The 27,860-nt window shown below is 43.2% G+C and overlaps 1 protein-coding gene across 2 annotated transcripts in view; it reads right to left on the minus strand.

Annotated features, from left to right (window-relative positions):
- Positions 1 to 1,951: 1,951 nt before the first annotated feature.
- GABRB3 (gamma-aminobutyric acid type A receptor subunit beta3) overlaps positions 1,952 to 27,860 on the minus strand; it is a 219,629-nt gene continuing 193,720 nt past the window's right edge. For both annotated transcript variants that reach the window (XM_019667756.1, XM_019667755.1), the window contains exons 7-9: positions 21,463 to 21,615; positions 15,573 to 15,817; positions 1,952 to 6,538 (exon numbers count right to left, since the gene is read on the minus strand). In XM_019667756.1, the coding sequence (XP_019523301.1) occupies positions 6,197 to 6,538; positions 15,573 to 15,817; positions 21,463 to 21,615 (740 nt within the window). In that variant the 3' untranslated portion in view covers positions 1,952 to 6,196. The remainder of the gene's footprint in view (positions 6,539 to 15,572; positions 15,818 to 21,462; positions 21,616 to 27,860) is intronic.

The raw sequence follows: 27,860 nt of genomic DNA on the forward strand, positions 1-27,860 counted from the left end.
GCCACTCGGCCGGCCCAGTAAGGGCTTTTGTCTTCTACTCCAGTTGATCCCACTTTCTAGGCAGAAAACTCTAAACTAGAGTGTTTCTGGGTTTTTTTTCCTTCTTTGAACATTTTTCTTTATACATTTAAATGGATAATATTTACTAAATACCAAATACTTGAACTGTACTTACATAGTATAGGTCAATGTGGGTTGTTCATTAATTAGAATCAATCTATAAACATTATATTAAATACCAAAATATCCTTATGATTATATGCAGAATGTAAATGTTCTTGACATTGATAATGTAAAAGTATAGTTACAGTTAACTGAAGATGGGAGGTGAGAAAGAAGAAAGAGACACACATAGGACAGGACTGTTAATGTCTCTTAAAAATGGAGGGTCAGGAGACCACTGCCTAAACCTAAATTAAGAGATGGAGGTTTAAGTCTTGAAGTTGTGTTTTTACAATCACCTAGCTGTGGGGGCCACTAACTAGTCTCCCATTTGTCTTCAAGGTGCACATGCTTATATATCCACACCCACACCAGACATGTTTTACACTCAGTCATTTTTGGGGCTCACGTTTCACTTGTTAGGACCCCTGCATTGCTGGCCTGAGAACCCCAAATGGAAACTATTTGTAAAAAAAGCAAGGGCCCTAGCATTTGAGACCCTCTAACATGAGGAGTGCCTCAACTGATAACCATTGCTTATTTAGTCCCATCAGGGGGTACATGTCCTACCTTAAAAATGTCATTGGGTTCCAAAGAGTCAATCTTCTCTGAAGAAGAATTTCCCCATTCAAAGGAGAGAGCTCACAATCCTTGTTCCTTAGAAGCTCATAAAAAGGCGAGAATTGGAAGATGGTGCCAAATGTGTACATGGGCTGTGGCAGTCTTGGGGACACAGTATGAGCAGATTCCAGATGAGGCTCTCTGGGGACACGGTAATGGGACGAGGCTCTCTGGGGGCATGGTAATGGGTCACTATATTGACTGAAGCTTCTCAGTCCATCAAAAAAGCAAGATAGCAAGATGCTTTTAAAAGAAGCTTTAAGAAATCCAGTCAAATTTTGAAAATCCTTTCTTCTGCAGTCATTGGCCATTTAAACGTGTCATCTGAATAATGTTTTCACCTAATAAGTGAGAAATGTCCCCATCATGAGGTTCCAGGCTTAGACAAGGAATTAGTGTGAACTATGACCAGGTCTCCAGGTAGACCAGAGATGGAAAAAACGTGTTCATGGGATAAAAAAAAAAATGCATGAAAACAAATGAGTGCAAACAGGACCTGTAAAGAATGACTGAAGAGTTTGTATTATTTTGCTTAGAGTAGATAACTTTGAGGGTAAACCTTTATGAAACACTAATTGGCTGAGGATATTTTGTAAGACTGATGACTACAGTGGGGAGTTCTTCATTTAAGGTGTTTACAAGTGAGCTCTCAGCCTTCCTGGGAGCCTACAGATATATTTCTCAATAAAAGTTCTGTCTGGTTTGAGGTGTCTGAGGATCTGCATTCATTTATTCATTCATTCATTCATTCATTCATTCATTCATTCATTCATAGATATCGCTTATGACATTCTCACTGGAGAAGAAACAAAGGCATTGCCTTTTATGACTAAAGAACTAGACTGAGGACCAATATCACCTGTGCCAGAGGTTGTTAGTAGGTTGGTTCCTTGGCCGTTAATATAAAAATATTTGTCTTAAAACATTTATTTGAAGACAGGGACAAACTGGATCTATGTGTGTCTAATCATCCTTTGAAGTACAGAATAAATCATAATTTTAAAGAAAGTCCAAGCTCAACTGCTTTCACACACCATCAGTTTTGAGCTCATTTCTTTTTCAGCATAACCAAAACGGGCACGCACAACTAAAAACACCTGGAATTAAAAGAATCACACCATCACAACCACAGGTAGCCAAGGGAGAAAAAAATAAATCAGTCTTCACATTCAAGTCAATTAGTCCTTTTTTAATAAATTTGAATTCATTCATCAACAAGTTTCATATTGTATCTATCACTCAATGTTGCTGTTTGTTTTTCATGTCAAATAATACCAAAAATTACATCAATGTGCTTAAGCAAAATTGGGTTTTATCTTTACAATGAGATTAAATCAACATGGGACTTGACCATGACAGCAATCACCTATTCCTACTAGAATGATCCTGTACTTACCTTGAACATACGCACTGACTTGTGAAGTAGAAACATGAGTGTGTGTGAGGGGCTGGCCCCGGGAGAGGCCTGCTGGGCGAGTCACTCTCTGGGAGGTCGCTGTTTCCCCAGGTGTTGGAAATTGAGTATTTTAGGAAAACATGGCACCTTTCAATGCAGTAGAAGAGGTAATCAATCCAAGGCACACTAGCTAGTGTCCTGGGAAAATTTAATCCACCTGGGCAGCTCTTTGCCCCACGACTCAGCGTTACTGTGGCGATGGCTCGTGTCAGAGGAGGGCCAGAGTCGGTTCCACGAGCAACAGAATATTTCACCCATTAACTGTTCAGTTTTGCTTACATAAAATGGCCGGACCTATGAACTGGTTTTTCAGGTGGAGAGTTAAAGGAAGAATTATGGGATAGTTTATCCTATTCTTTCAAACCAGGAGATTCCAAGCTGGGCCCATTCTCTGTTAGAACATACCATTGTGTGACAACCAATGGGATTGTCTCCTAAATCCCACTGCAGTGGGCCTGCCCCCTTAAAATCTGCCCCAAATGTGCTTGGCGTCACATCTGAGAGGACCTCCTTGGTGAAAATATTGATTCCATAGCTGGACGGGGGAGAAGTGCCTTGATGTGAATAACAGAACATGTCAAAAGTTCTGGGTGCTGGCATTAAAAGCGCTCGATATAGCACATGTAATGTGATTTTCGAAGCTGACAGGAATATTCTCATGGCCTCTTTTCTAGTTCATTTCAGAGTCAGGGGGACATGGATGTCTCCTGGGATAGACAGTGAAACCCCTATCCAGTCCCGGGGTTGGTGAGTAAGACTGGCTTCACAGGCGAGCCCAGAGAGTTCAGTCTTTCTTTGTGGGGATTTGTGGAGTAGGGCTCTTGAACTGTCTAAAGTATATCTGAACGTGGGTCATTACAAAAACATCAGAACAAGGTGCTTCTGTACACTTTGAGCCTCTGGGAAGCATTTCGGAAAGACAGGACTACTTAGAAAATTAACTTTTTATTCCATTCAGTTGTTGAGAAAGAAAGATCATTATATTCAAAATTCAACTTTTGTCTCCTTACTCAAGAGGTCTGGACTTGGGTGACAGCCACCTCCTAGTAATGCCAAGGATCAGGGTTAAGAATCATCAACCCGGCTCACTCACTGGCTCCAGGAACTACTGCGGAGCAATGAGAGGCCGTTGTGACAACGTGGAACCAAGCGCAATTCTCTTCTGCCAAAACCAGAGTTATGCTTCTCAATATTTCTCACAACTTTTAAAAATGGAGAAGCTATAAAATAATTTTATTAGAAGAAAAGTAAGTTTCTTCTTAAATGGAGTAAAGCAAACACATACCCAAGGATCTTAAAAAGTTTGTTTTTTACAGAATATATGTACGTACTTCTGTGTGTGTGATGTGTGTGTGTGTGTGTGTGTGTGTGTGTGTAGTTACAAACACTATTTATAGGATAGCTATTAAGTTAACTTCATCGCAGTGTCTACAAAGTTGTGGATCTCAGTCTTGGTGCCAAATGCATATAAAAAGCTCAAAAGCTGTTATGACTATACCATGCAAATTTATATCCAGAAAACCTCGGGAAATAGACCACAGCTCTTCTGAGCCCCACGGGGTCCCTGCCTTTGATATTTGGGTACCTCGACTATTCATCACAAACATTTTGAATCACTTTCCTACCAGAAAAAATTAATGTCACAGTTCAAAATAGTATACGAGTAAATTGTACACTTAAATCGAGCATTGACTGCTTTTTGTCCACGTTCACTTGCATTTTGGGGTCCCTCCTTGCTCATTCCTCGAATCACTGGATACAGAAAAAAGATACCTGAAGTATTGAAAGGGATAAGGTCTTCACAAATGTCTTTTTTTTTCTTTAACATGTTAACAATGATAAGGCCACTTACAAGGTTTTTCCCAATCTGTTTAACTTTTAAGATTCCCCCATTGTTGCCCATGAAAAAAATGGTCAGAGAAAAGCCAAAGACCAAGAAATCACTGGGTCATCTCCAGATAAAATCAAAACCAGAGAGCAGGGGTTGGGAAAAGACATTGAAGAAAGGTAGGAATGAAGGAGGGGAAAGGATACAAAAATTGGTCTTTGCTTCTAGCATGAGACTTTGTGGATTATGTTTCACCTGACAGTGGGTTTTGAACTGTTACAGACTCCCACAAATGAAAGGTTGTTATGGCCGCCAAAGAAAAATCTAGTTATGGTCATCAGCTCATGGTGGTGGCCCCACCACGTGCACCCCCAGGAAAGGTGGTGCCTCTGTCTACGTGGAAAGATCTGGTACCAGCTGTTAGAGGACCAGATGAGACGCTGGCCATTGGTTTCGGATAGAACAGAGAGGGTGAGGCATATATGGCATTTGGGGATAAAGTATTAATTTAGCAGTTCTTGTCAGAATATTTTGTTTTGTTTTTTTCTCCAAATGCTTAACTTCACTGTGACATCTGTTTGCACAACTGTAGTCATTTCAGTTTATGGATGCCTGTGATAGAAATATTGTTTACAAAAAATATATCATCTCTTTTTTTTTTCTTTAGAAAGATCTCATCTAAATAGTAAGTTAAGGTTGCATCTATGAAACCAGTGCACCTTGTCTTGTTTCTACGAGCTTTAAAAAGTCCAAATACTGATGAGGCTGTGGATCAGACGGAAACAAAAGTGACTGTGTGTGTCATCAGGTTGCTCTCCTTTGCCTCAAGAGAATGGTCACGGGTCAGTGGGTGACGCGTGGTGAGTACTGGGGATGTTTCTGCAGCGTCCTAGTTAGACTAGGAGTGGTTTGGATGTGCTTATGACATGTGTCGGATACAGAAATAAAGGTATGAGGATGTTTCTTGGTTTCTGAAATTGAACAGTAGAAGTGTTTTAGCTTCAATCTTAATTCTAGATAACAGAAAGCAGTTACATCACATAAAAATATGACATTGCATGCTGCCATGATAGCAAGCATCAGAAACAAAATCTTGGGAAATATACACATATATATGCATGTTATGCAAATATATTTTATATTAACATACAATGTTATAAGAATGATTGATAACGTAAAGACAAGGGGGGAGGTCATCCTAGATGGTTTTACCTTAGAGTAACAAATAACCTGAGATGTCTACGCTTTCTGTTAAATATCAGGCCTAGAAATCCATGAGATGTGGAGCCCAGTTTCAATGATTTACATGTCAACTGAACAGTGCCACTGTGTCCCCACTGTGTGTGACAGGCAAACCAATCCACTCCAAGTGAACAACAACAAAAATCAGACTGTACATCAGAGTACTTACAATAAGATGCCATCCATGTCTGATGGGTTTTCATAACATGGACATTCAGACACCAACGTGGGATCCTTCTACGTTTAAGAAAACGGTGAGATCATACTCACCCCATCCACTAAACCAGGGCAGAAAACAGGCGCCCAGTGAAAGCAAACCCCATCGCCAAAAAAGCTGAAAAGCTTTCGCTTAGTAAACTGAAAGGTATGAAGTGGGTGACTCATTTTAAACTATCAATACCACTGGATGAGGTTTTGAAGATTCACTAAGAGTTGCTTTCTGATAGTTAAACTAAAACATCTAACTTATGATACTAAAAGACACATTTTGAGATGATGCGTTTCACGCCCTCATTCTCAAGGCATCATATTTAGACAATGCTTGTCCCTTTCAATTAAAAAAGAAAAAAAACTATGACTTTCTTTAATTTGCATCCTGTGTTAAATTTGTCCATAGCTGCAAAATGTATACATGTATGTGTATTTGTTGTAAATACACATGGGTACTTACACCTGTGTGTATAAACACATACACATACATCCTCATATACACGTGTATTTTATATATATGCCGAAAGTTCACATATATATACAATTGCGTATGTATATATGTGTGTGTGTGTGCGTGTGTGTGTCTCTGTGTGTGTGTACAGGTATAAAAATTTGACAGGCAGAGTAATATTTCACTCAGTGTTAAATGAAGTCTTTGAAAAATCAAGTACAGTCACTCAGTTAACATAGTACAGCCAGTAAACTAAGTTGAAAAGAGAAAAGGTGAATGGAAATACGATCCTGGACCATCTGTCTATGGCATTCACATCGGTTAGATCAGGGATTTTAATTTTGAGCTGTGAAGATCTCCTCCGTAGATGGGTCTTCTTGTGCGGGATGCCCCTGTCCCCCACGTGCCGCCCATGCCCTTCCCTGGGCACGCTGTGTTTCCTGTACTGGATTCCTGAGTTGTCAAAGGATATTGCTGAATTCCTCGTGTCACCGACGCTACCTGCCACCTCATTCATTTCATTGTGAACCTCCAGGGAAGTTAACAGAATATTTCCATGAGCATCCACCTGATTGGAAGAAAATGCACGTCGTTAGACAGCCAGCATGTCAATGAATCTCATTTCCATATGCAAACCCAGGGCAGGCTGGCCATGCCATCATGTCACATAGCTTATGAGAATGTGCACATCTGTCAAACCAGGCACTCTGTGTTCATGGGACAACGACATTCTGGAGGCTTACGTGCAGTTTAGAGACTTTATTTCCTTGATTTAAGAACTATCACATACTAGATTAGATAAAATGAGGGGGGACTTTTTCAAATTGAAATTTCACACTAGGGATACAAGTCCTTCCTGAAGAGAAAATTAAAGTATAAATGCCTTTCAAGATGTCAACTTTGGTATTGTAACCATTTTTCACTACTGTAGGCTGGATAAACAGTATTCTCCCATTCTTCTCTGGAAGTCGCCTTGTCCCCTTTTCTGATGGTATGAAAATACCCACATTATGGTGGAGAGCCAAGCGAACACTCCTGTGACGACTTTGGTAGGGTAGATTGATGCCCCCACACAAGCACAATTCCTAGCCCAATTCTGGTCCTGGCAGGATGCCAACATTTTCAGGGCTATATTTAAGATAGGCTGAAGTCCCTTTCCACATTTCAGCCAAACTCAAAAATGAAAACATTGAATTTTGTGCTAAATACAGCTTCAGACCTTTCATGATGGTCCACCCATGATGGTCCGTGGTCTGCCATGGAACTTTCCACAGAGGGTGCCTGAGGCTTGGGGTCCCCAGTGCAGTCCCTCCTGGGATGAGTCTGTAATGTCTCCTCTCTGAGCAGTGCCAACCCCTCTCGGAACCTCATGGGCCATTCCACTGTCCCCTGGGTGCTCACTGCTCTCCATTCCTGTCCTATCTTTGTGTAAAGCTTATTTCTAAAACAGGGGTCGGCAAACTTTTGAGCCGGAAGAGCCACCAGGGCCAGCAAACTGCGGCTGGTGGGCCACATGCGGCTCTTTGGGTACATACATGTGCCTCTGAAGTAAAATTGAAAATGAAAGTAAAGGGTCGACCGAGTGGCACGATGGTTAAGAACTGGCTTGGGATGCCAGAGGCCCCAGTTCGGATCCCACATATGAGGGCCAGTGACACTGCCCTCTACAGCTAAGATGCTGAACAACAGCTCAACCTGGAGCTGGGCTGCTGTGACTCGCCTGCGACAGCGTAGGCTGCAGCCCCTGTGGCAGCGGGTTGCCATGGGCTACCGTATGTAGCCAGCAGCCAGCGTGAACGGCCAGCAGCTGCAGTGAGCAGCCGTCCAGAAGCCGGGGACTGATCTGCCTCGCCCGGGAAGAGCGCAATGATGGTGACAACTTGGGCCAGTGAAGCAACATCCTCCACAACTAGACTGAAGAACAAAACGACAGCAACTTGTCTATTCCCCTTCCCCCAATTCCCAATAAAAATCTTTAAAAAAAAAAAAAAAAGAAAAAGAAAATGAAAGTAAAACTATCACAGTTTCATTTATAAATTTTTAAAGGATATTACTCACATAATGGTGATTATGTAAAAATATATTTATGGCTCTCAAATAATTTTTAAATTGTTGTGAGGGACAGGATTGGCTCTACCAGGGGTCGGCACACTTTTGAGACAGAACGTACCCAAAGAGCCGCATGTGGCTCGCGAGCCGCAGTTTGCTGACCTTTGTTCTAGAACTAGGTTAGGTGTCTCTGGCTTCCTCCATGAAGCTTTCACAAAATTCGTTATTTTGTGAAGGAATAATTTATTGTTATACTAATTTGAATCTTCTTATCTTCTGCATGCCCTTTACTTTTATTAAAGGCTAGATGTGCAGGAGGTTAGGTGGGGAGAGAAGATGTCAGACTAAGAAGAGGCAGGAGCCTGTGCCAGTCTCAGCACTGACAGGAGTGCAGTAGAGATGGCCCCCAGGCACCAAGGTGGCCCAGACTCAGGAAGGACCACACACATCCAGGGGCCACTCAGGCTCTGGCACAAAAGGCACTGAAAAAGACTCTGAGATGTCTGTGCCGTGGTTTGGGAATGTCACTCAAGGTCGCTTGATTAAGCTTGGGGAAGGAGAGGTATGGTCACCAGGATGTCACACGTTCCTCCCCAGAACCTGAGTGTGTTACCTTACATACAAAAGGGACTCTGCCAACATAACTAAGGTTATGGATCCTGTGTTGGGGGGTGGGAAGGGAGGGAGGCATCCTGATTACCCACTGGGCCCAATCTTATCATAAACCCTTACAAGTAGAGAATTTTCACCAGCTGGAATCAGACAAGGACATCGGCGAGATGCGGCAGAAGGTGGAAGTGTGATTTGAAGTGTGACAGGAACTGGGTTTGCAATGATAGAGGGCTGCATGGACAGAGAGCACGAGAAGAAACAGGGTGACCTCTAGGAGCAAAGTCTGGCTGCCAGCCTGTGAGGCAGGGGAACCTCAGTCATACGACCACAGGGAACTTGTTTGGTCAACACCTGAATGAGTCTGAGGGAGGATTAACCCTCAGAGCCCCCAGAAGGGAATTCAGCCCGACTGACCCCTCGTTCTCAATCTCCTGAGGCTCTAAGGCGAGAACCCAGCTGAACCCCACTGTATCCAGACCTCTGGATACAGACCTCTGCATCCAGACCTCTGACTGACACGTCTGTGACATCATACTGGGTGCTGTTTTCAGTGGCTACATCTGTGGTAATTTGCTATGGCAGCAACCAAAGTTACTACCAGAGGGAAGAAGGAAGATCTCAGCAGGGAAAAGCACTTGCGCTGGGCCTCAAAGAATGAGTAGACATCTTCCAGGCAACGGGCAGGAAAAATATCACAAACAAAGTGCTGGAGATCACCTGGAGGGTTCTGAGAGACACAGACTGGTTGAGTGGGACTCAAGTCCCAGAGAGAATGGATTCAAACACACAGCTGCCGGCACTTGCTAAGCTTGTGATAGACAGGACAACTGGCACTCTTGTCACTGTCGTTGTCATCTTTGTATCACCTTATCATAATAGGCAAGTACACCTGGTGGTGACCGGAAAAGCATATTAGAGTCAGACACCAAGATTTCTAGGTAGAAAAGTGACGTATCTCTGAAACACAACTCAAGCTATAGGATGAAGAGTAAAAGGTGGATTCAAGGTGAGAAAGTGGAGAAAGGGCCTGAGTTGAAGTGCACTGCACTGGCTCCTTCAGGACAGTCTGGAAGACAAATGCCAAGAGATAATGAGTCATTGCTTCCTTTCTGGCATGGCACCCAATGCCAGCATTTTCTGCAGGTGTCACCTAACCCTTTGTATGTCCCCAGCAGCGGCTTCACCAGTGCCCGTTCATTTCTGCATCTCCGAAGTTAAGGCAGTGGGGAGGGGTGGAGAGAGACTTACTCACCACCCCACCCCTGCCCAGCCCCCTGGCCCTTCCTGGGCTCCCTGCAGAGACACCGACATGGTCCATAGAGCAGTGAGCACAATCTGGGCCTGGCTTGTATCCTGTTTTCCTGCTTGATGCTGCCTGTGAACTACAGGGTGAAGGGTGTCATGGCGGGGTTGGACCATGATGATCTATCGTTTCAATGGAATGGCAGACAACCAGCTGGGGGGTGCTTGGAGATGCAGATGGACCAAGAAACACCGTCTGTACTGGGGAGAAAACTTCATGGAGACCCACCCTTGGGAAACGGGGCAGAGAGCTGCCAGAATCACACAAGCTGTGCTATCTTTTTATCCAGTGGCAGGAAAATTTCCAGTGGGGCCTATATCTTGACAGAACCAGGAACGTTAGCCCTTTGCAAGAGCTTGGTTTTTTTTAAGTAGAAATGTAGAATTTATTCTCTTCAATAAGTGATTTATTATACATTAATTACACACTCAGAAGACTGAAATTCTTTTTCTGAAGGTAGAAAAAAACCCAGAAAATATTATTTTGCTTAAAAAAAACCAACTCTGCATTCTACGATTATGTAAAGGTTTGAACACAATAAAACCATGAGACGAAAAGCCCAGGCGTCCACATGGAAAGGTAGGAGCCTCACAAGAGACAAGCACACTGAGGTTCTGGATCCTTCCTCAGGATTGCTCATGTACACCTGCTCTGTACACCTGCGCCAGATGTGGGACCCCACAGATCAATAAGAGAAGGTCCCTGCCTTCCAGGCATCTAGCAGGAGACAGCTTCAAGTAATCAGTAAATACATTTTTTTAAATGCTGCACATTGCTTTTTACACGTTTTTAAACATATACTGACAACACCATCTTCTTCCTAGTTACCAAAAATGCCATATGAAAAGGTCCTTTTATCAAAATCTAGGGGATTCTGAACAACTTTGTAGAACAAAATATCAAATAAAGAAATACCTTTTCATCAAGGAAGGGAGAGGGATATTTTATGACATGATTTATTCAGCCGAGCTCCAGTGGTTCTAAAGACTCAGCGTTTCACCTCGCTTTAAAAAAGTGCATTTATGTACTTTCTCCTCTCCTCCCACAAGGAAAGTAAAAAAATCACATCAGTGGGACCAAGCTGGTGACAAACACCACTCACAGACACGTGTTCCATGAGGATTACCACATCTGAGTCACAGTGTGTATGTTTTGATAGATGCAAAGAATCAGATGCTGTCTAGTAAAGAAGGCATGGTGCGGGGCCGGCCGGGTGGCTCAATTAGTTAGGAGTTGGCTTGGGAGTGCGAGCTCTGAGCAGCAGGGCCCCGGTTAGGTTCCCACATGGGCCAGTGACGCTGCACCCTCTACAGCTAAGATGGTGAACAACAGCTCAACCTGGAGCTGTGCTGCCATGAGTCGCTGGCGATGGTGTAGGCTGCAGTGAAGCTGTTGTGGGCTGCTGTGAGCTGCCGTGAGTGGCCGTCCAGTGGCCAGCAAGTCACTGCCTCATCTGGGAAGAGGGCAATGATAATACCAACATGGGCCAGTGAAGCGACGTCCTCCATAGCTAGACTGAAGAACCAAAGGACAGCAACTTGTCTGTTCCCCTTCCCCAATTCCCCAATTTAAAAAAAAAAAAGAAGGCATGGTGGCTGCATGAAATGTGACATGCCACCACACAAGCACAGAGCGCGTTTTATGGAAGTTGGAAAAACAGGGACAAAACCAACTGCTTGGAGTAGGGAGTGACAGCAGCAGGATGGGAACAAATAGAAGGAAAAAAAATTAAGGACAATGTCATGAAGAAGAGCATTTGTCTTAGGTCCTGAGGGAGAGGGAGGTGTGGACAAAGAAAGGGATGCTGGGAAGAGAGAATCAAAGGCAAAGTGATAACACATTTGGTGATTTTGGGACCTGCACAAGGAGAGTGAAGAAAACATAAGAAATGAAGTCAAATGAATGTTGAGTTGATCTTTCAAGACTTAATGACAAATTTGTATGAATCAAGGAAACTTAGCCTGAGGGAAGTCAAACCCAACTTCCTACCAATATCGTCAATAACTTCCCAGAGCAGAGGCTCCTGGGTGTTCTGGACACTATGGCTACCTGGAAGCTGTTTCTAACAGCTCCTGGGAGGTGGGTCTCAAGAACCAGTACAGTTTTGCATTATTCCCATTTCAGAGTGGCTGAACATTTGTAGTGGAAATAATAGCACTGGGGGAACTTGAGTATATATCAAGTTAATAAGGCCTTAGTGTAGGCTGGTTTGGTGACTTTGGATTTACAGTTTTACATTTACAGAGTTTTCACTTAATCAGAAACTAATATGTAGAAAATTTCCGCCAAAATTATGAGATTTTTTTTTCTGAAAGAATTAAAGCATTATTAAAATCTTAGAAACCAAGCATTTCAAACAAATACAGTTGGCTCTTGAACCAGTGGGGGCTCAGGGTGCAGACCACCCGCGCAGTCGAAAATGCACATATAACTTAAATCGATGGGTCCCCAACTGTGGAGAGACAATATGTTCACTAATCTTTTCCTATCATTTAGGACAGGGGTCGGCAAACTGTGGCTCACAAGCCGCAGTTTGCCAACCCCTGATCTAGGATGTAAATCTTAAAACAAATGAAGTGATTGTGAGTGTAATACAAGACTGAAATGCCCTGTATTGAATGACAGATGATGACTTGCTATTTTTAAAGCACTTCATGAATCCTCCTTATTTTGAGGAGTTTCTCTTGTTTCTACTATAATTAGAATCACTGATTTCAACGTAGTTTTTCTTCCTGCTCTATAAACTTGACCGGTGTAAACATTTAAAGATTAAAAATATCACATGCTTGGGGGGATTTTTGTTTTCTCCAAATGTGTCACCAGATTGGCGCACACTAGTTATCTCACTCTCTGCTTACCTTCAAGTGTCTACATTAAGTACAATACTCTAGTTTTAGAAAACAAATAAGAAGACATTTGCCATTCGGGAAATGGAATCTAGCTTTTTAGTAAGAGAATGATGTCAAGCTTACAGCTGATTCTTTAGCAAGAATTCTGACGTCCTTCCATGTGATGAAATTCAAATAATAGTTGGTCAACTTGCAAAATATCACAAGGCCTGTAACCAGAATACAGGCACTGCCACCAGAGACTAACTCTTGGGTAGAGAAAGAACACAGGAACAAATAGAGGTTAAGCACACATCAATTAAGGGTAAGATTTACTTTGCACTCCTGGTCTGAGGAGAATCTATGTGAGTATCTGAACATTTCAAGCACTCATAAATCAATCAGTAAGTTAAAATATTGGATGACCCCACTGGACAGAAGGGAAAACTACTCATGATTTTATAGACGCGAAAAACTACTCATGATTTTATAGAAGCATCAATGATGTCACAGCCCCAAAGGCAGTCCCAAAGCACAGACCCCTCCTGGGCAGCTGCAGAGCCTCTGAGGGCTGAGTGACATCCCTTAAGGGGCGTGAAAGGCGGTCTCAGGAAAGACAGTGACAGTGCAAGTCGGGCTGTCATCTGAGGGTGTATGAGGCCTCGAGCCTTGGGTTCTCATCTATGACACAGAGGGGGCTCCCCGAAGCCGCTGGTCACATGGATAAACACTCCTAAGAGATGTCACTGAAAGTAAACAAGTGAATAATTATATTTACAAAGAAGCCTTGAAGCTTTTGGTTAGTCTATTGTGCCATTTCTTTTTTGCATAAAATTTGTGACCATGTTTTCTCGTTTCCCTTTAATGCATCCGCATCATGTACTATGCACTTTTGGGGAAGTTCAACTCTACTTTAAGATTATCACTACATCCTTAGTGTTCACCCTCAAGAGCATCAAATGTGCATTTAAGATTCATACACGTGCCTTTGTGTGTCAACTTCAACCTTCATAGCTGATCTACCATTACAGAGAAATACAAACATGAAAAGGCTTTCACAAAACTGCTGAGAAAACCAACAAATTTTCAGGAAAACCAAAAATAAAAATGGACTCCTGAGTGAACCGAAATTTTCTGCTGCATCTGATTTACCCTATGTTCTTCCTACATTCTGCTAATTTGCTCCGGGGATATTTGAAGCTTGGGGTTTTTGTGTTTGTTTGAAATTTTATGCTTCACAGTCAAAAAAGGTATTTCTTTAGCACAATTTCTTCTAAACTGTCTCATTTAGAAGAAAGGAGGCAAATTTGTACCGTATTTCCCCATGTATAAGATGCACCCTTTTTTGAAAAATTTGGGGTCTAAAAACTGGGCACGTCTTATACAGTGGTTGTAGATTTTTTTTTACTTACATTTCCCATTTTTTTCATGCTTGTTTTTGTGCTTATTCAACCACTGTATAAGATGCACCCAGTTTTTAGACCCCAAATTTTTCGGAAAAAGGTGCATCTTATACATGGAGAAATACGGTAATCCGTTTAAGTTATGAGGGGACTTGAGACAGCATTGTATGTGTCTGTGTGTCTGTGCGGTGGAAACAATAGTGGTGTGATGAAGTCTAGTTTCCATGGAAACAGCATGACCAAAGCATAGTGCGTTTTCATAGTAGGATGCAGACTTACTTAGAAACATAACAGCATGGTACTAAGTATATTTTCCACTGAGAACTTTATGATAATTTTGCCTGATTTTATTCACAGATTCTGGGTTTCTCTGACCAACTCTGTTTTGCTGGAAAGATGTGAGCCATTTACACCCATTTAACATGGCTCCTTCATTCACGGATGCTTGTGGACCTATTCTGGCCCACAGGTGGGTCATGGATGCAGCGGTACCTAGAGGTGGCAGGGGCTGGGGATGCACTGAGATCACGGGAAATAGCAAGGAAATTCATGGGTAGGGCTGGAGAAATAAGTACATTTAGCAAGAGGAATTTGAAAGTAAAGAAATGCAGGAACAAGCCCAGTATGCAAGCAGGTGGGAATTCATTTTTGAGGACTTGATAGAGGTGGAAAGATAAAGACAAAAACTCTATAGAAATGATAATGTGTTTTCACTAAAATATTGTTTATAATTGCAAGAACATAGCGCTTTTACTAAAAAATAAACTGAAATGACATCTAACTGCAAAGTTCCTTTGTAATTGGAAGCACAAGGAGCTGCTCTTCTCTGAGTGTGTGGTCCAGGACTTCTCAGAGCACTGCACCCTCCTTGGCCACTGCTATTAGGTCTGCCTGGCCCTGGCTTTGTGCAAAAGACACCCAGCAGGGCCGGGGCCAGGGTCAGTCTGAGAGCCCGGCCAGAGGGCTGCTTCTGCCTTGCACTAAGGACCTTGGACCAGGAGACAGTGTGGGCTGGGGGTGCGACAAGAGAGGGGACTGTCCGCACTGTGCAAAGAGCTGTGGCACGCTGATACCACATTTGCAATTTTACCACAAAAGGAATGCTGCAACACTTTGGGGAAATGCTTTTGCCTGGTAAGTTCAGACCCCACATCCCTGAGTTTCCTTCATTCTGGTATCTACATGTTCTGTTCTTTTCATAGGAAACTGGGACACTTTTGGCCCCTCCCGTTTCTCCACTTATCTTAACTCAGTGACCTGCAGGAGGCAATATTTCAGGTTATGATCAACGAGCCCACACAATGCCCACGCAAAGGCCATGCAAGTAATGGTAGTGACTGACAAGCATGGGGGCAGGGTGGGGTCTGCGCAGGGCACGGCTTGCGGTCAGGACGGTGGAGGACCTACCCGGTTGCTTTCGCTCTTCGAACGGTCATTCTTGGCTTTGGCTGTCTTTTCTGCAAGCTTCTTCTGCCTTTGAGGGCCTCTTCCAAAGAAAATGTAGTTGACAAAGGCATACTCCAGGAGGGCCAGGAACACAAAGACAAAGCAGCCCATGAGGTACATGTCAATGGCTTTGACGTAGGGGATTTTGGGCAGTGTCTCCCGAAGGTGCGTGTTGATGGTCGTCATGGTCAGGACGGTCGTGATCCCTACAAAAGAAAGGGGAGAGTAAGAGGCAGAAGCATCCCACGGAGTGCCTCCTGTCTCACTTTCTTTTTGTATTTTCTCAAAGAGCTTGAATTAGTTAGAAATAATGGATTGAGTACTATCGGGTGATCGGAATGCAAAAGCGCATCCAATGTGAGGTTTGGGCAGCAGGTCACGCCTCAGGTCAGGGAGCTGACATCGTTGTCCAGGGCGGGCACACCGCAGCCACACATGGTCTGTGGAAAGTACGGGCCTGAGGGTGATGGGGAGATGTGTCAGGCACCAGAGGAGAATGGGCTCTCTATGAAAGTTGGCAGAAATGGAAACAAGCTCAGAATTTAGCATAAAACACTGACAGTCTGGATGAGAAGAAGCTTCCAGAAAAAATAATGAAATCTATGAAGAGCCTGAGAGCCTAAGGTCACCTATGGCTGGAGAGGCGAGGCCGTTAGTGAGGGCTCAGAGAGCCTGCCCGTCAGAAGAAAGTGGTTCTTTGTACATCCTTTATGAAGCAAGGGGGAGAGGCAACAATGTGAAAACTGTTAAGGATGCGATCCAGCCCTGAGTGCAAAGAGAAGTGAAGGTACACAAGGGGCTCAGGACATGTTTCCTGATGTCAAGGGCTAATGATTTATTCAAGCTATCGATCATCACCATACTCTGGGACAACTGACCAGATCCCCCCTTTTTATGTCATTATGTTGTATTTGTTTAGATAGTAGTGTGTGAACGATCTCATTGTTACCCTAATGGAACTGAGTTTAGTCCCTAAAAACATACAAAGACCACATTTTGCAATTCTCCCATAGCAATAGGAAGGGTTCTTGCTGTACCAAGATTCCATGTTGGACAATCTGAAGCCACAGAGAGCGGGGACACATCGGTTAGTGACATGACCAGAGCTAGTTGAACTGAGTGAAGCCACATGTGCAGCAGAGGCCTGGATGGCTCACATTTTGGTGGGATGGTGACCACTGCAGCTGACTTGCTTTCCTGGAGACAGACTCTTAAAATACAAGCCCCTCTTAAGGAAGCAAGGCGGCTCTACCCATGAAATTGTTCCTGCGTCTCCAGCACCCAATGAACAAAAAAGCTTCATCCTCATTGCTATGTCAGGCCCCTGGTTCTTCAGCCACAGTAACCTGAAAACCATCATGTCTCTGAGACCAGGAGGCGGTGCAGGTCCCAGCAGTCAGCGCTACCAGGATGTAGGGAGAGTTCAGACCACCTCTGCATGTGGTCCCATCAACGGTGCTTCTCTGACCCCCCAACTCCCATCCAACCTACAGACCGCAGAGCCCACCCGGAGGTCCCTTGTTCCTCCTCGTTCTGGCTCTGAACTGCTACGGACGGTAGAGGAGGGACCTGGAGAACTGAGAACCTTTCTACGTGGAACTGTAAACCATGATGGCTTATGGGACACATGGAAATCAGAATATTTGACCATTCCCCTTAAACATAACTCATGAGCACCTGGGGACTTGTACAACCGGAAAAATGGCAACAGGATAGAGTTTATAAATAAATGCGAAAATGTGATTATTCAACATGTAATGTCGCTGCCACTACTTTTTTCCCTCCAGAATGGATTTGGAACACTTCATGCTTTGCTTAAGGGGCTGCTTTGGTTCTCCAGTTGAGTATTTTGAGTGAACATGTATAACATAGGCCTCAGTAGGTGTCCCCAAGAAATGGGCTGAAAGAATGGGGATAGGGACAGAGCCAGCACATGTCACAGCCGCTCAGCCTGGTCAATGTTACCCCTTCAGTAGGTGAGGACCCTGGTTCAGCCTATCAGCACAGGCTCAAGGAGTCCCTTACCAGTAAGATTTTGCAGGGAGCACTCCACTCCTAGTTTGGGCTCACATGAGTCTTAGCTTAAAAGACTAATACATTTACTAGTATTCCATCATTTTAGTTCCTGTCTAGATACTGTGGACGGTAGTGGGCTGTAGTGGTTCACAGGCTGGGCAACATGGACCACAAGACCACATGACCAGACTCAAAGCCCAGCTCTGCCACTTCCCAGCGGCGTGGCCTGAGTGAGCCTTAATGGGTCCATCGTTGAGAGCTTCTGTGAAGCCTACTCGACTCGCAATGCCTGAAAACAATGGCGATGCCTTAATAAATGGGAACTGGCATTGGTACCACCACCAACAATAAATGATCACATTTACTGCCATCATTACAGAAAAAGTAATTCTTCTGTAGCCTCTAGTTTCTGGCAAGAGGCCTGGTTCTGGCAGCCTTGCCATGGACTGCTGTTCTCAGGAGGACCCCATCTGACTGCAGGCCAGGCCAGGCTGGCTGGTCCCTTCTGCATTCTTTGTACTTTTACCCAGCTGTGAAGTCCTTCCACTAACTGTTAGCCTCAAACTATTGGGTCGTCGGAAAAGTCATGACGCATTTTTTCTATGTTTTTCGTTGCAAAAATGCGTCATGACTTTTCCGGCAATCCAATATGTCTCATTTAGATTACGTTAATGAATACTGTATTTGAAAAGCTATATTTATAAAGAAGACTATGAAATAAAAATGTGATTTGCATCACTGAATCAAAAACTATCTTATTTCTCTTCTCTGTGATCAAGATAATGTGACCTTAATTATTTTAGCATATGTTTTCATTTTCAGAAGGACTCGTACTGTTATTCACTGGTGAGTGGACGTCCGAGTTTTGAGGAAGACCATCTAATTACAACTCCCAACTTTGCGGTCTGGTGGCTTCTAACACTAACAGTTCAATGGATCTGGTCCCCAGATCCATTCTGCCAGGCAGCAAAAGCATACAACCCCAAAGTGTAAAGAGCAGTGGGGCAGGCCAGCTGGGTGAAAAACTGGTGCCCCTCTCAACAGAGAGACCCCCAGACAGCGCCAGGTCCCACGGTGCCCTGAGCCACGGCACAGCTCCACACAGGTCTTGGCTGAGGCCCACCATGCAGACCTACACCTTTAAGACCTCATTTACCAACAAGGTGCCTTAGTCATGATGCAGCCACTCATGTAACAGCAAACAGCACTCCCAGCATTTCAAAGGCTGTGGTACCAGACGAGACACCCAGAGTGGGGCTGGCAGAGGGACTGCTCCCACCAATGTCCTCCAAACCATGGCCACAATCTCTTAAAGAGGCACAGAGCATGTTAGCATCTCAGAGGCTCTGGCCTCTCTCAATAATAATAATTAGTAATCATTCTTGCTTAGGCTTTTTGGCTTTTTTTAATGCATGGTTTTTACAATGTAATAGACCAAATAAATCTTTTCTGTGTTCTGTCTATTGACACCGTAGGACTCACCTACGGCAGTTAAGGGGGAGAGCCCTGGAGTCAGCTAACTGGGTTAAAATCTCTCTGACACTCAGCCTATGACTTTGTACCAGTTACATAGCTTCTCTGTAAAGTGGGGACAAGGACACTGCCTGTTATGCTACAGGACTTTAGCAAAACAGACAAACTGCACATTGATGGCCTTGCAGAGAGCCCAGTACCTGAGTGTTTGGGGGAGCACCAGCTTAAATGATTATTGTCATTGTTATTGTGGCGTGTTCGTGACCCTACACTGTACAACTGGGTGCCCTATACCTTTCCTAAGCAATTAGAGGGCAGCAGTTGACACTCGCCAGTCCCTGCAGAGCCAGGCTCAGAGGCCGTGTTCTGTGTGGGCAGAAGGCAGTCATGGGGAGTGGGCACACTGGTGTCCCCCGAGAGCTGAACCCATGGGACTTGTCTACTCAGACACTGTGGCCCTAAGATCACAGCTGTCTTTACCTCTGGGCCTCAGGTTCCCCTGGCACTGGTGACTGCCATTCACGTTTGCCTCCCAGACTTCTGACACCCACCAGAACCTGGCATCCCTCCAATGGTGAAGCCTCTGCAACTGTGGGCAGACCATCCTTTTGTCTCAGCAAAGCCACAAAGGGAACAATTTACGTCTACAACATAATGCTGTGTCGTTAAGAAAAAGTGGAACCTCCTTCCTGTCCTGTAATGAGGTTGGGGTGACCACAATTCACTTCAGATAGATTTTCTAACATTACAGTACATTGTGTCTGACAATTGAGGAGCTACAGAACGTGTGTCTAGAAAATTTACAAGTTTGCATTTTTGGTGTATCTCTTCCTCCTGGTGCCAGGTAATGACGGTGCTTTGGTTGTTATATTTCTAACTCAGTAATGACAAAATGTCTGAGGCCAATTTACTGTGAAGCTCATGAAGTTTTGGCTTGGGGTCTCTACGTACACAGGCCTCATCCAGGCTCGAGGGGGGTGGGGTCCCAGGAACCTCAGTTTCCTATATTTTATATCCTTTTTCTTAAAGAGAGCCCCTGAAATTGTATAAGTTAACAGCTCTGCAAAATTTGGATCTGCCCCTGCAAATTCGTTTTACCTCTGACAGGTGAGAAAATAGTTTGAGAGTTACCTGAAGAAAAAAAAAAAAAAGGCAAAACCTACAGAAAAAATTGACATCATCACGGGGTGGTGGGAGAGGGGGGAGGAGGCTACAGGCTGTAGAAAAATCCTGGAGATATTTGTTAGAGATGCTTTTCTTACTGTTCTCACTAGAAATACATAATAATTAATACAGTACTTTTCAGTTTTCTTGATACTTTCTTTTCAAAGTGCTTTATTTTTTGTTTACCTGACACATTTAGAAATAGCTATCTGAGTTTCTGTGCTATTTCATGGGGGGGAAATCTAATCTTGAATCTAACTGTGCAAGTCATATATATTATGGTTCTAAACCAGACACCCACTTGCACACACGTACACAGATTCTCCTAGAGAAACAAGGTTAAAAGTTTGGGGAAAGATGGTAAACGGAGAAAGGAAGAAAGAGGGATAACTGGAACTGGAACCCTGAATTCTCTTGCTTTTCTATAAGTTAATTTATATATACAATTCTTTTCCATCAATTTAAAATGTATTATTGATAATTCCACTTTCAGGAATGAAATTCAACCCTACCCAAAGGAGGGACAGACTGGATAAGTGCTTTTCAGCTCTGTACTTACCTGAAATGTATTTGAATGTTTATTTTGTCCATACAGGTTCATAATAATTAGCTGAGTAAAGAATCATCTTTCTGAAAATATAAGCCTTCCCTGAATACTCAATTTATAGAAGTCATAATGGAACTTATTTATTGAACATGAGCTGACAATCCAATTATCAAATAACCAGTGGTCAGGAAAGATCACCAGAGCTCTTAAGAATCACCCAGATCCTAATCACATATTTTACAGCTCATTAAATTGTGTCATTCCAATTATATGCTATAATAGTTGACTATTTTTCTGACTTAAAATCAGAAGAATGCACAATTAACTATGTCTTCTTTCTAGGCCTCAGGATAATTTTGAACAGGAAATGTTAGTCCCTGCTTTAAAACTAGTGTTGAAAATAGTTTTATTATGCAAATATTCAGCAAACATATTTTCCCTTTCACAGGCATGAAAATTCACATTTGAACCTGATAATTTAATTAACACATCAAAGCAATCGTGCATGAAATTGGTGTTTCGAGATAAAAAGTGACTCCATGGGCAAGGCTGGTGTCAAAGACTGCATTTGAAACTCTAGGCCTTGGACGTCTTCATGGGGTAATGACGCGGTCACTTTACATCCTGGCATCACCTTAGAATGGCACCTACCGAGGGCGACTCGAGCCGCGGAGGCATCGTAATTGATCCAGAAGGACACCCAGGAAAGGATGGTGATCAGTATAGAGGGCATGTAAGTCTGCAGGATGAAGTATCCGATGTTCCTTTTCAACCGGAAGCTCAGGGAGAGCCGAGGGTAGGCACCTGCAGGACAGACAAGGGTTACGTTGGAGAGGAGACACCGCAGACAAGTTTGTGTCCACTTCCGGGGTCAACAGCGCGCATCAGAGAAGCCTGGGAAACAAGGGGTGGTCCACGAGCATTCCATTTGGTTCTGTCCACCCGTGGTGTTTATGCAGAAACTGGCAGGGCAAGGTATTCCAGTCTATTTGCAAGGAAATGATAAGGATGGTCTAAGGCTCCATGCCAGCTGAGAACTACCCCTACAAACTTGGGAAAAGCGTTTAGCTTAGGAGAATACAGGATAACGCCAAATACCTTATTTACTTTTCAATTAATGGTGGATCCTTTTTTCTCCATTATAGATGAGGAAGTTTGGCTCAAGGCTTTATTGAGCCAAATGACTCTTGCTGGTAATCCCCTATCAGCCCATCCAGAGAGGGGTTGAGGCTCTGACCCTAGACAAACTGGGGTAGCTCTGGGCCACCCTGAGAGCTGGAGAGGCACAGAACAGGCCCCGTCCCACAGAAAGCAGCTGAGTGGGGCGAGATGTCTGCTCCCACCACAGGAAAGGCACTAAGAAGGGCCTCGGAGAAGCGCCTGGTCCGTTTTCTGGTGGGTGAACCCGAGTGCTAATCTCCCGATGTGTGTACTCCACTCAGCATACCCATGGACCCCACCAACACCACCATGCAGAGTGAGAAAACATTTACGAGCACTTTATATTTGCCTCTTCTGTTGTATTTTTTTTTTCTTGGAGCAAGGCCAGTGTGGCTTTCATTTCCTCCTGTCCAGTTCAATAGTCCACTTTGTCAGCTCTAAACCCCTCAGCTCCTAAGGATTCTAATGAAGCTGATTGAAGGTCAACAGGTGACGAACACATGGCCTCCTCTAATCATCAGCCTCCAGCCTCCTCACACCCCCTCCCCGAAGGGCTGAACTCTCTTCCTGACAGTGCTGCACCCCTTACCTTTCTTGACTTCCTTCTACTCCAAGCCTGACAGGCTCCTATTCTCCTCCTGCCCCAGAGATATGCCTTTCCCAAACTTGACTCCGTGTCCCCTTCTGGTTTTGTCTCTCTTTTCTGTAGCAGTCTGATTCACTCACATGACTATTGGGTTTCCATAGAAGATGAAAACCTTCTATTTCCAGGCCCCTCCTTCAGCATGAACTACATTTTCAGCCAGAATTATATAAACTAGAAAGACCCAGCACATGAGGTTGACAATCTGGGAAATTTCCTCCAGTCTGTGTGTGCATGTGTGTGTGTCTGTGTGTGCATGTGTGCATGTCTGTGTGTGCATGTGTGCGTGTGCATGTCTGTGTGTGCACGTGTGTGTCTGTGTGTGCATGTGTGTGTGTGTGTGTGTGTGTGTGGTTTCCTTTACATGGCTCTGATCAAATGCATATATCATATCATCATCATAGAAGAAACATTTTCACACTACAAATTATTTGTAACCATAATATTAAATTCTTTCTAATGTATATATACATGTATACACATATATACACATTAAATATATACACATGTACTCTATAAATACATTTTTCTTAATGTTGTAACTTTAGGTTATTTGCAGTTCTGCAAAACTATAAATAATACTCTTAAGACTATCTTTGACTGTAGACGTCTTTTGCTATATTTAGACTTATTTCCTTAGGATGAATATGCCAAAAGAAGAATTGCTTGGCCAACCTTTAAGCCTTTTGATATGTATTGCCAAATTACTTTGCAAAATTATCACACCGGTGTACACTCCACTGTGAGCATGTTATAGAAGTGCCTTTATCACTGCATAAACTTGACGCTATTACGTAATATTTCTTAAAAGTAACTTCTGCTAATTTCCTTGGGAAAATTTGTCTTTTCAATCACTTTCCTTAACTGAATGCTTCCTAAATGTGTGTGTTTTCCTCTGTATTTAATCTCATAAATGATCTGATTATACTATTTACTCATTTTTCTCATTTCTCTTTCTTCTTGCTGTTTTTCTCTATTTACTTAAGTTCTTTCGATACTAGCCCTTGTTTATATTCTCTGCAAGCATTTTCCCAGCTGCTTCACAACTTGTAATAGGTTTGAGGAGGGGGGGGATATATAAATACTTCAATTCTTGAATGTAGTTAAGTCTATCACTCCATTTTTTTTCCTTGTTATTTTTAAAGCTTCTTTTTAGGCTTTAGCTAAGCTCACAGTTGAGATCTAACCACAAACCTACTTTGGGAGATGGCAATTGTTTCTCTATGTGATATGAAGTAAAGCAGTATATTGATTTTTGTTCCACAAGTAGCTAGCCAATTTTTCCAGCACCATCAATGGAATAAGCTTTCTTGACAGAGACCTGGCACACCCTATCATTTTACATTATACCGCACATGTATGTGGGTCCCCAGCATGCTGTACCTGGAGCCTGGGCGGAGCCTCCTCATGGGCCCTACCCTGTCCATTTACCTGGCCCCCTGCTCCATCCACACATTCCAGAAGCACAGCATGGACCCCCCTGCCATCCCATATCTAAAATCTTCTCTGGCTCATTGCTTCCCATAAAGCTCAAACACTCAGCCAGGAATGTTAGCTTCTCCAAATGCTTTCCCAAATTAACTTCAGTTTTATCTTGCACCATGTCTCTGCATTAAGCATAACATTTGCTAGCCAAAGAGTGTCCTCGCTGCCTCAAAATAATTGTCCATATTTCCTACTTTTGGTACACACTCTCCCCTCCTTAGCAAATGTCTTCCTTTAGCCATACTTCAAAACCTTGGCCAAATGCCACACTTCTGGGAATCCTTTCTTCACTGCTTGGAGCACAGCTGGACATAGCAACAGAAGTGCCACAATATTTTCCCTTACATTTCATTGTCAGAGCGAGTCTTGTGATTAATTTTTATGTCATTGGAGTAGGAAAGTTTAGTCCTCTCCCCGGGACAAGCAGTGAATATTTTTTGAACAATAATGCAAGCTATCATATTCCCCAACTTTCCATTTTCCAAGTCAACTTTCTTAACTTTTGCCAAAGTACATCTTCTTCAGGGAAACTGTTCCCCACAGTGGCAAGTATCAGTACCCATGTAATGAAGTAGGACTGACACTCGGTTGGGGACACTTGCCTCTTGCTATGTGGGGACCAATGACAGGAGGTCACCGCCAAACATTTGTAAGACCATTCAATTCCTTGAGGAAGGTAATACTAATCTGATTTCAAAAATCCCTTGAAGTCTCTGAAAATCTCTGAAATTTTGCCAACATACTCATTAACACAGAAATTAGAATTAAGAAAATATACCATTTTCTTGAGTATTTGTTTAGTACACACATCCTATTTGTTGTAAGGAAAGTGTCACTTCAAATCCACACACGTTTTAGGCATTTACCATAGGCCCCACCTACCCCAGTCTCATGATCCCAGAGGTGGGAATGGTGCGCAGACAACGGAAATGCATAAGAAGAGAGCCTGTGCTCTCAACTAGCTCCTAACCCACGTCAGAGCGAGTCCTGCAGAACTGGCCTTGGTGACGCAGAGGGAAGGACTACAGTGGAGATACAAAAATATTCCAGAGCACGAGATTCAGTGAGGAGGAGGAGGGTCCATGATGTCGAAACTGAGACACTCCTGGTTGAATTGGGTTCTTTTCACTCAGGAAGCAGGAGAGGCTTCAAGGTAAAGAACCCAACAGGACCAGCTGAAGGAAAGCCTTTCAAGATGGCATGAGATAGAAACCTCAGAATGTTCCTAAACACTGGGATGCTCAGAGATGTCAAGACTTGTCCTAAGCAAAGCCTTTTGCCATTTGATGTGCATCTTAAAGAGCTTTAAAACATCTTTTGTAGCTCTGTTAGACAAAATCCTTATGCTGACACAACAATGGCCATAATGTGTATGGTGTCTAGGGGAAAACTCCCTGCTGATAATAGCTCATGGCTAATAACTTGAAGTTGAGAAGTGGTGAGTCAGCTGCATCAAGCGATCCCCTTCAAAACAGCAACAGAAGCTTCAAAATTACAACAGAAAGGCACAGAAGCCCCAAACCCTGCGTGCCAATGCAGATGTGATCAGGTTCCCAAGTAGATGCTGAGCCAACAGACAGAGGGACAGTCCCTGAGCACAAGTGCATTGTTCCGATGCAGGGCCATCTGGTGAAGATGCTGATGTCAGCCCTTCCTCCCCCCATGCACTGTAAGTTATGGCCAAAAACCAAGGCTCTGGATCACCAATCCAGCCTAAATCAATACCACTGTTCAAGACATTAATATTGTTGGAAAACTCATATAAATGCGGACATCGTGTATCATGTCACCTTTGTGGGGTGAGAAGAGTCACCCAAATCTATTAACAAGCAATAAGCTGATATTTTAGCAACTGTAGCGAGCTGACCTACATACGAGGTCAGAGAATTAAGTTTGCGAACTTATTCCAGGAAAAGTGCTACGTACCTCATTGCTGAATATCACTATGGTCCCCTTTGAAGTACTCCCCTTGGGAAGCTATGCACTGATGCCAGCACCTAGTCCACACTTCAAAGCAATTTTGGAACTCTTTTTTTGGAATGGCCATCAGCGCTGTCATCGTATTACCCTTGATGTCCTGGATGTCATCAAAATGTCTTCCTATATCAATATTTCCTTTATCTTTGGGGAAAGAAGTCACTGGGGATCAGATTAGGTAAGTAGGAAGGGTGTTCCAATACAGTTATTTGTTTACTAGCTAAAATCTCACTCACAGACAGTGCTGTGTAAGCTGGTGCAGTGTCCTGATGCAAGAGCCATGAACTGTTGGTAAAAAGAGCTATGAACTATTGGCAAAAAGTTCTGGTTGTCTAATTTTTTCATACAGCCTTTTCAGCACTTCCAAATAGTAAATTTGGTTCACTGTTTGTCCAGTTGGTACAAATTCATAATGAAGAATCCCTCTGATATCAAACAAGGTAAGCAACATCGTTGCAACAAGTTCGTGAACTTAATTGTCAGACCTCATACATGTGCATCTCCCCTCCAAGGCAACCACTGTGGACGGCTCTCCCAGCATCGCCTAAGAAGCTTTGTGAGCACTTACTGCCACTCCTGGGGTCTTTATCATGCTACCTCGTTCATTTATAACTTATCTTTCTACTTTGTAGTACAACCAAAAATTCAAAACTGAGTGACTTATTTTCTCAGTCCCATTACTAGTCACCTATATTATTATATGTTCCAAAACTCCATGAAGAAAAAGAGATGTATATGGGTAAAACAGGAAAGAGAGAAAGAGGAAAAACAGGACTGGGGCTCAAAACACCTTTTTCAAAGATTGTCTCACTCAGGCAATGATTCTCGCCCTGACCTTCCATAGTAAATTAGAATGTTCTATCATGTGACTCTGGAGCAGGGGTCGGCAAACTGCAGCTCGCGAGCCACATGCGGCTCTTTGGGTACATACATGTGACTCTGAAGTAAAATTGAAAATGAAAATAAAACTATCATAGTTTCATTTATAAAAATTTTAAAGGATATTATTTACATAATGGTGATTTTATTTGTTTTATGGCTCTCGAATAATTTTTAAATTGTTGTGAGGGACAGGATTGGCTCTTCCATCTCAAAAGTTTGCCGACCCCTGCTCTGGAGCAAAGAGCTGGGGTGTCTGAACCACCCAGTTTCACCCTCATGATTTATTTGAAATATTCCTTTGGGAAGCTGACTATCCTCTCAGATCCTCAGTTTCCTTGTATGTAAAATCAGGGCAAACAGATCACAAGTGAAAAAGAACAGGTAAGTTATACTTCATCAAAATTACAAACTATTATTCTGCCACGTCAAGAAAATGAAAAGACAACCTACAGAATGAGAGGCAGAATTTTTGAACAAAAAGATAAATAAGAAGAAAATTTCCAGAGTGTGAAGCATGAAGAGAAAAAAAAAAGAAAATTTCAGAAAAGAGGGTCAGATATACAGGTAGTATGAGAAGATCTAACACAGTAATTATTAGAAGTGGAACACGAATTTTAAAAGAAAAGGAGAGAAAGTGTAAAGCAATAACAATGATGGCTGACTACACTCTGAAACCACTGAAAGACCTCAAGTCAAATATTCGAAAAGCTCTACAAACTCCAAAAAGAGTAATTAGGGGACTGGCCGAGTGTCACGATGGTTAGGAACTGGCTTGGGACGCCAGAGGGCCCCGGTTCGGATCCCATATATGAGGGACAGTGACACTGCCCTCCACAGCTAAGATGCTGAACAACAGCTCAACCTGGAGCTGGGCTGCCGTGAGTTGCCAGTGACGGTGTAG

This window comes from Hipposideros armiger, unplaced genomic scaffold, assembly GCF_001890085.2.
Source record: "Hipposideros armiger isolate ML-2016 unplaced genomic scaffold, ASM189008v1 scaffold_504, whole genome shotgun sequence".
Taxonomy (NCBI): Eukaryota; Metazoa; Chordata; class Mammalia; order Chiroptera; family Hipposideridae; genus Hipposideros; species Hipposideros armiger.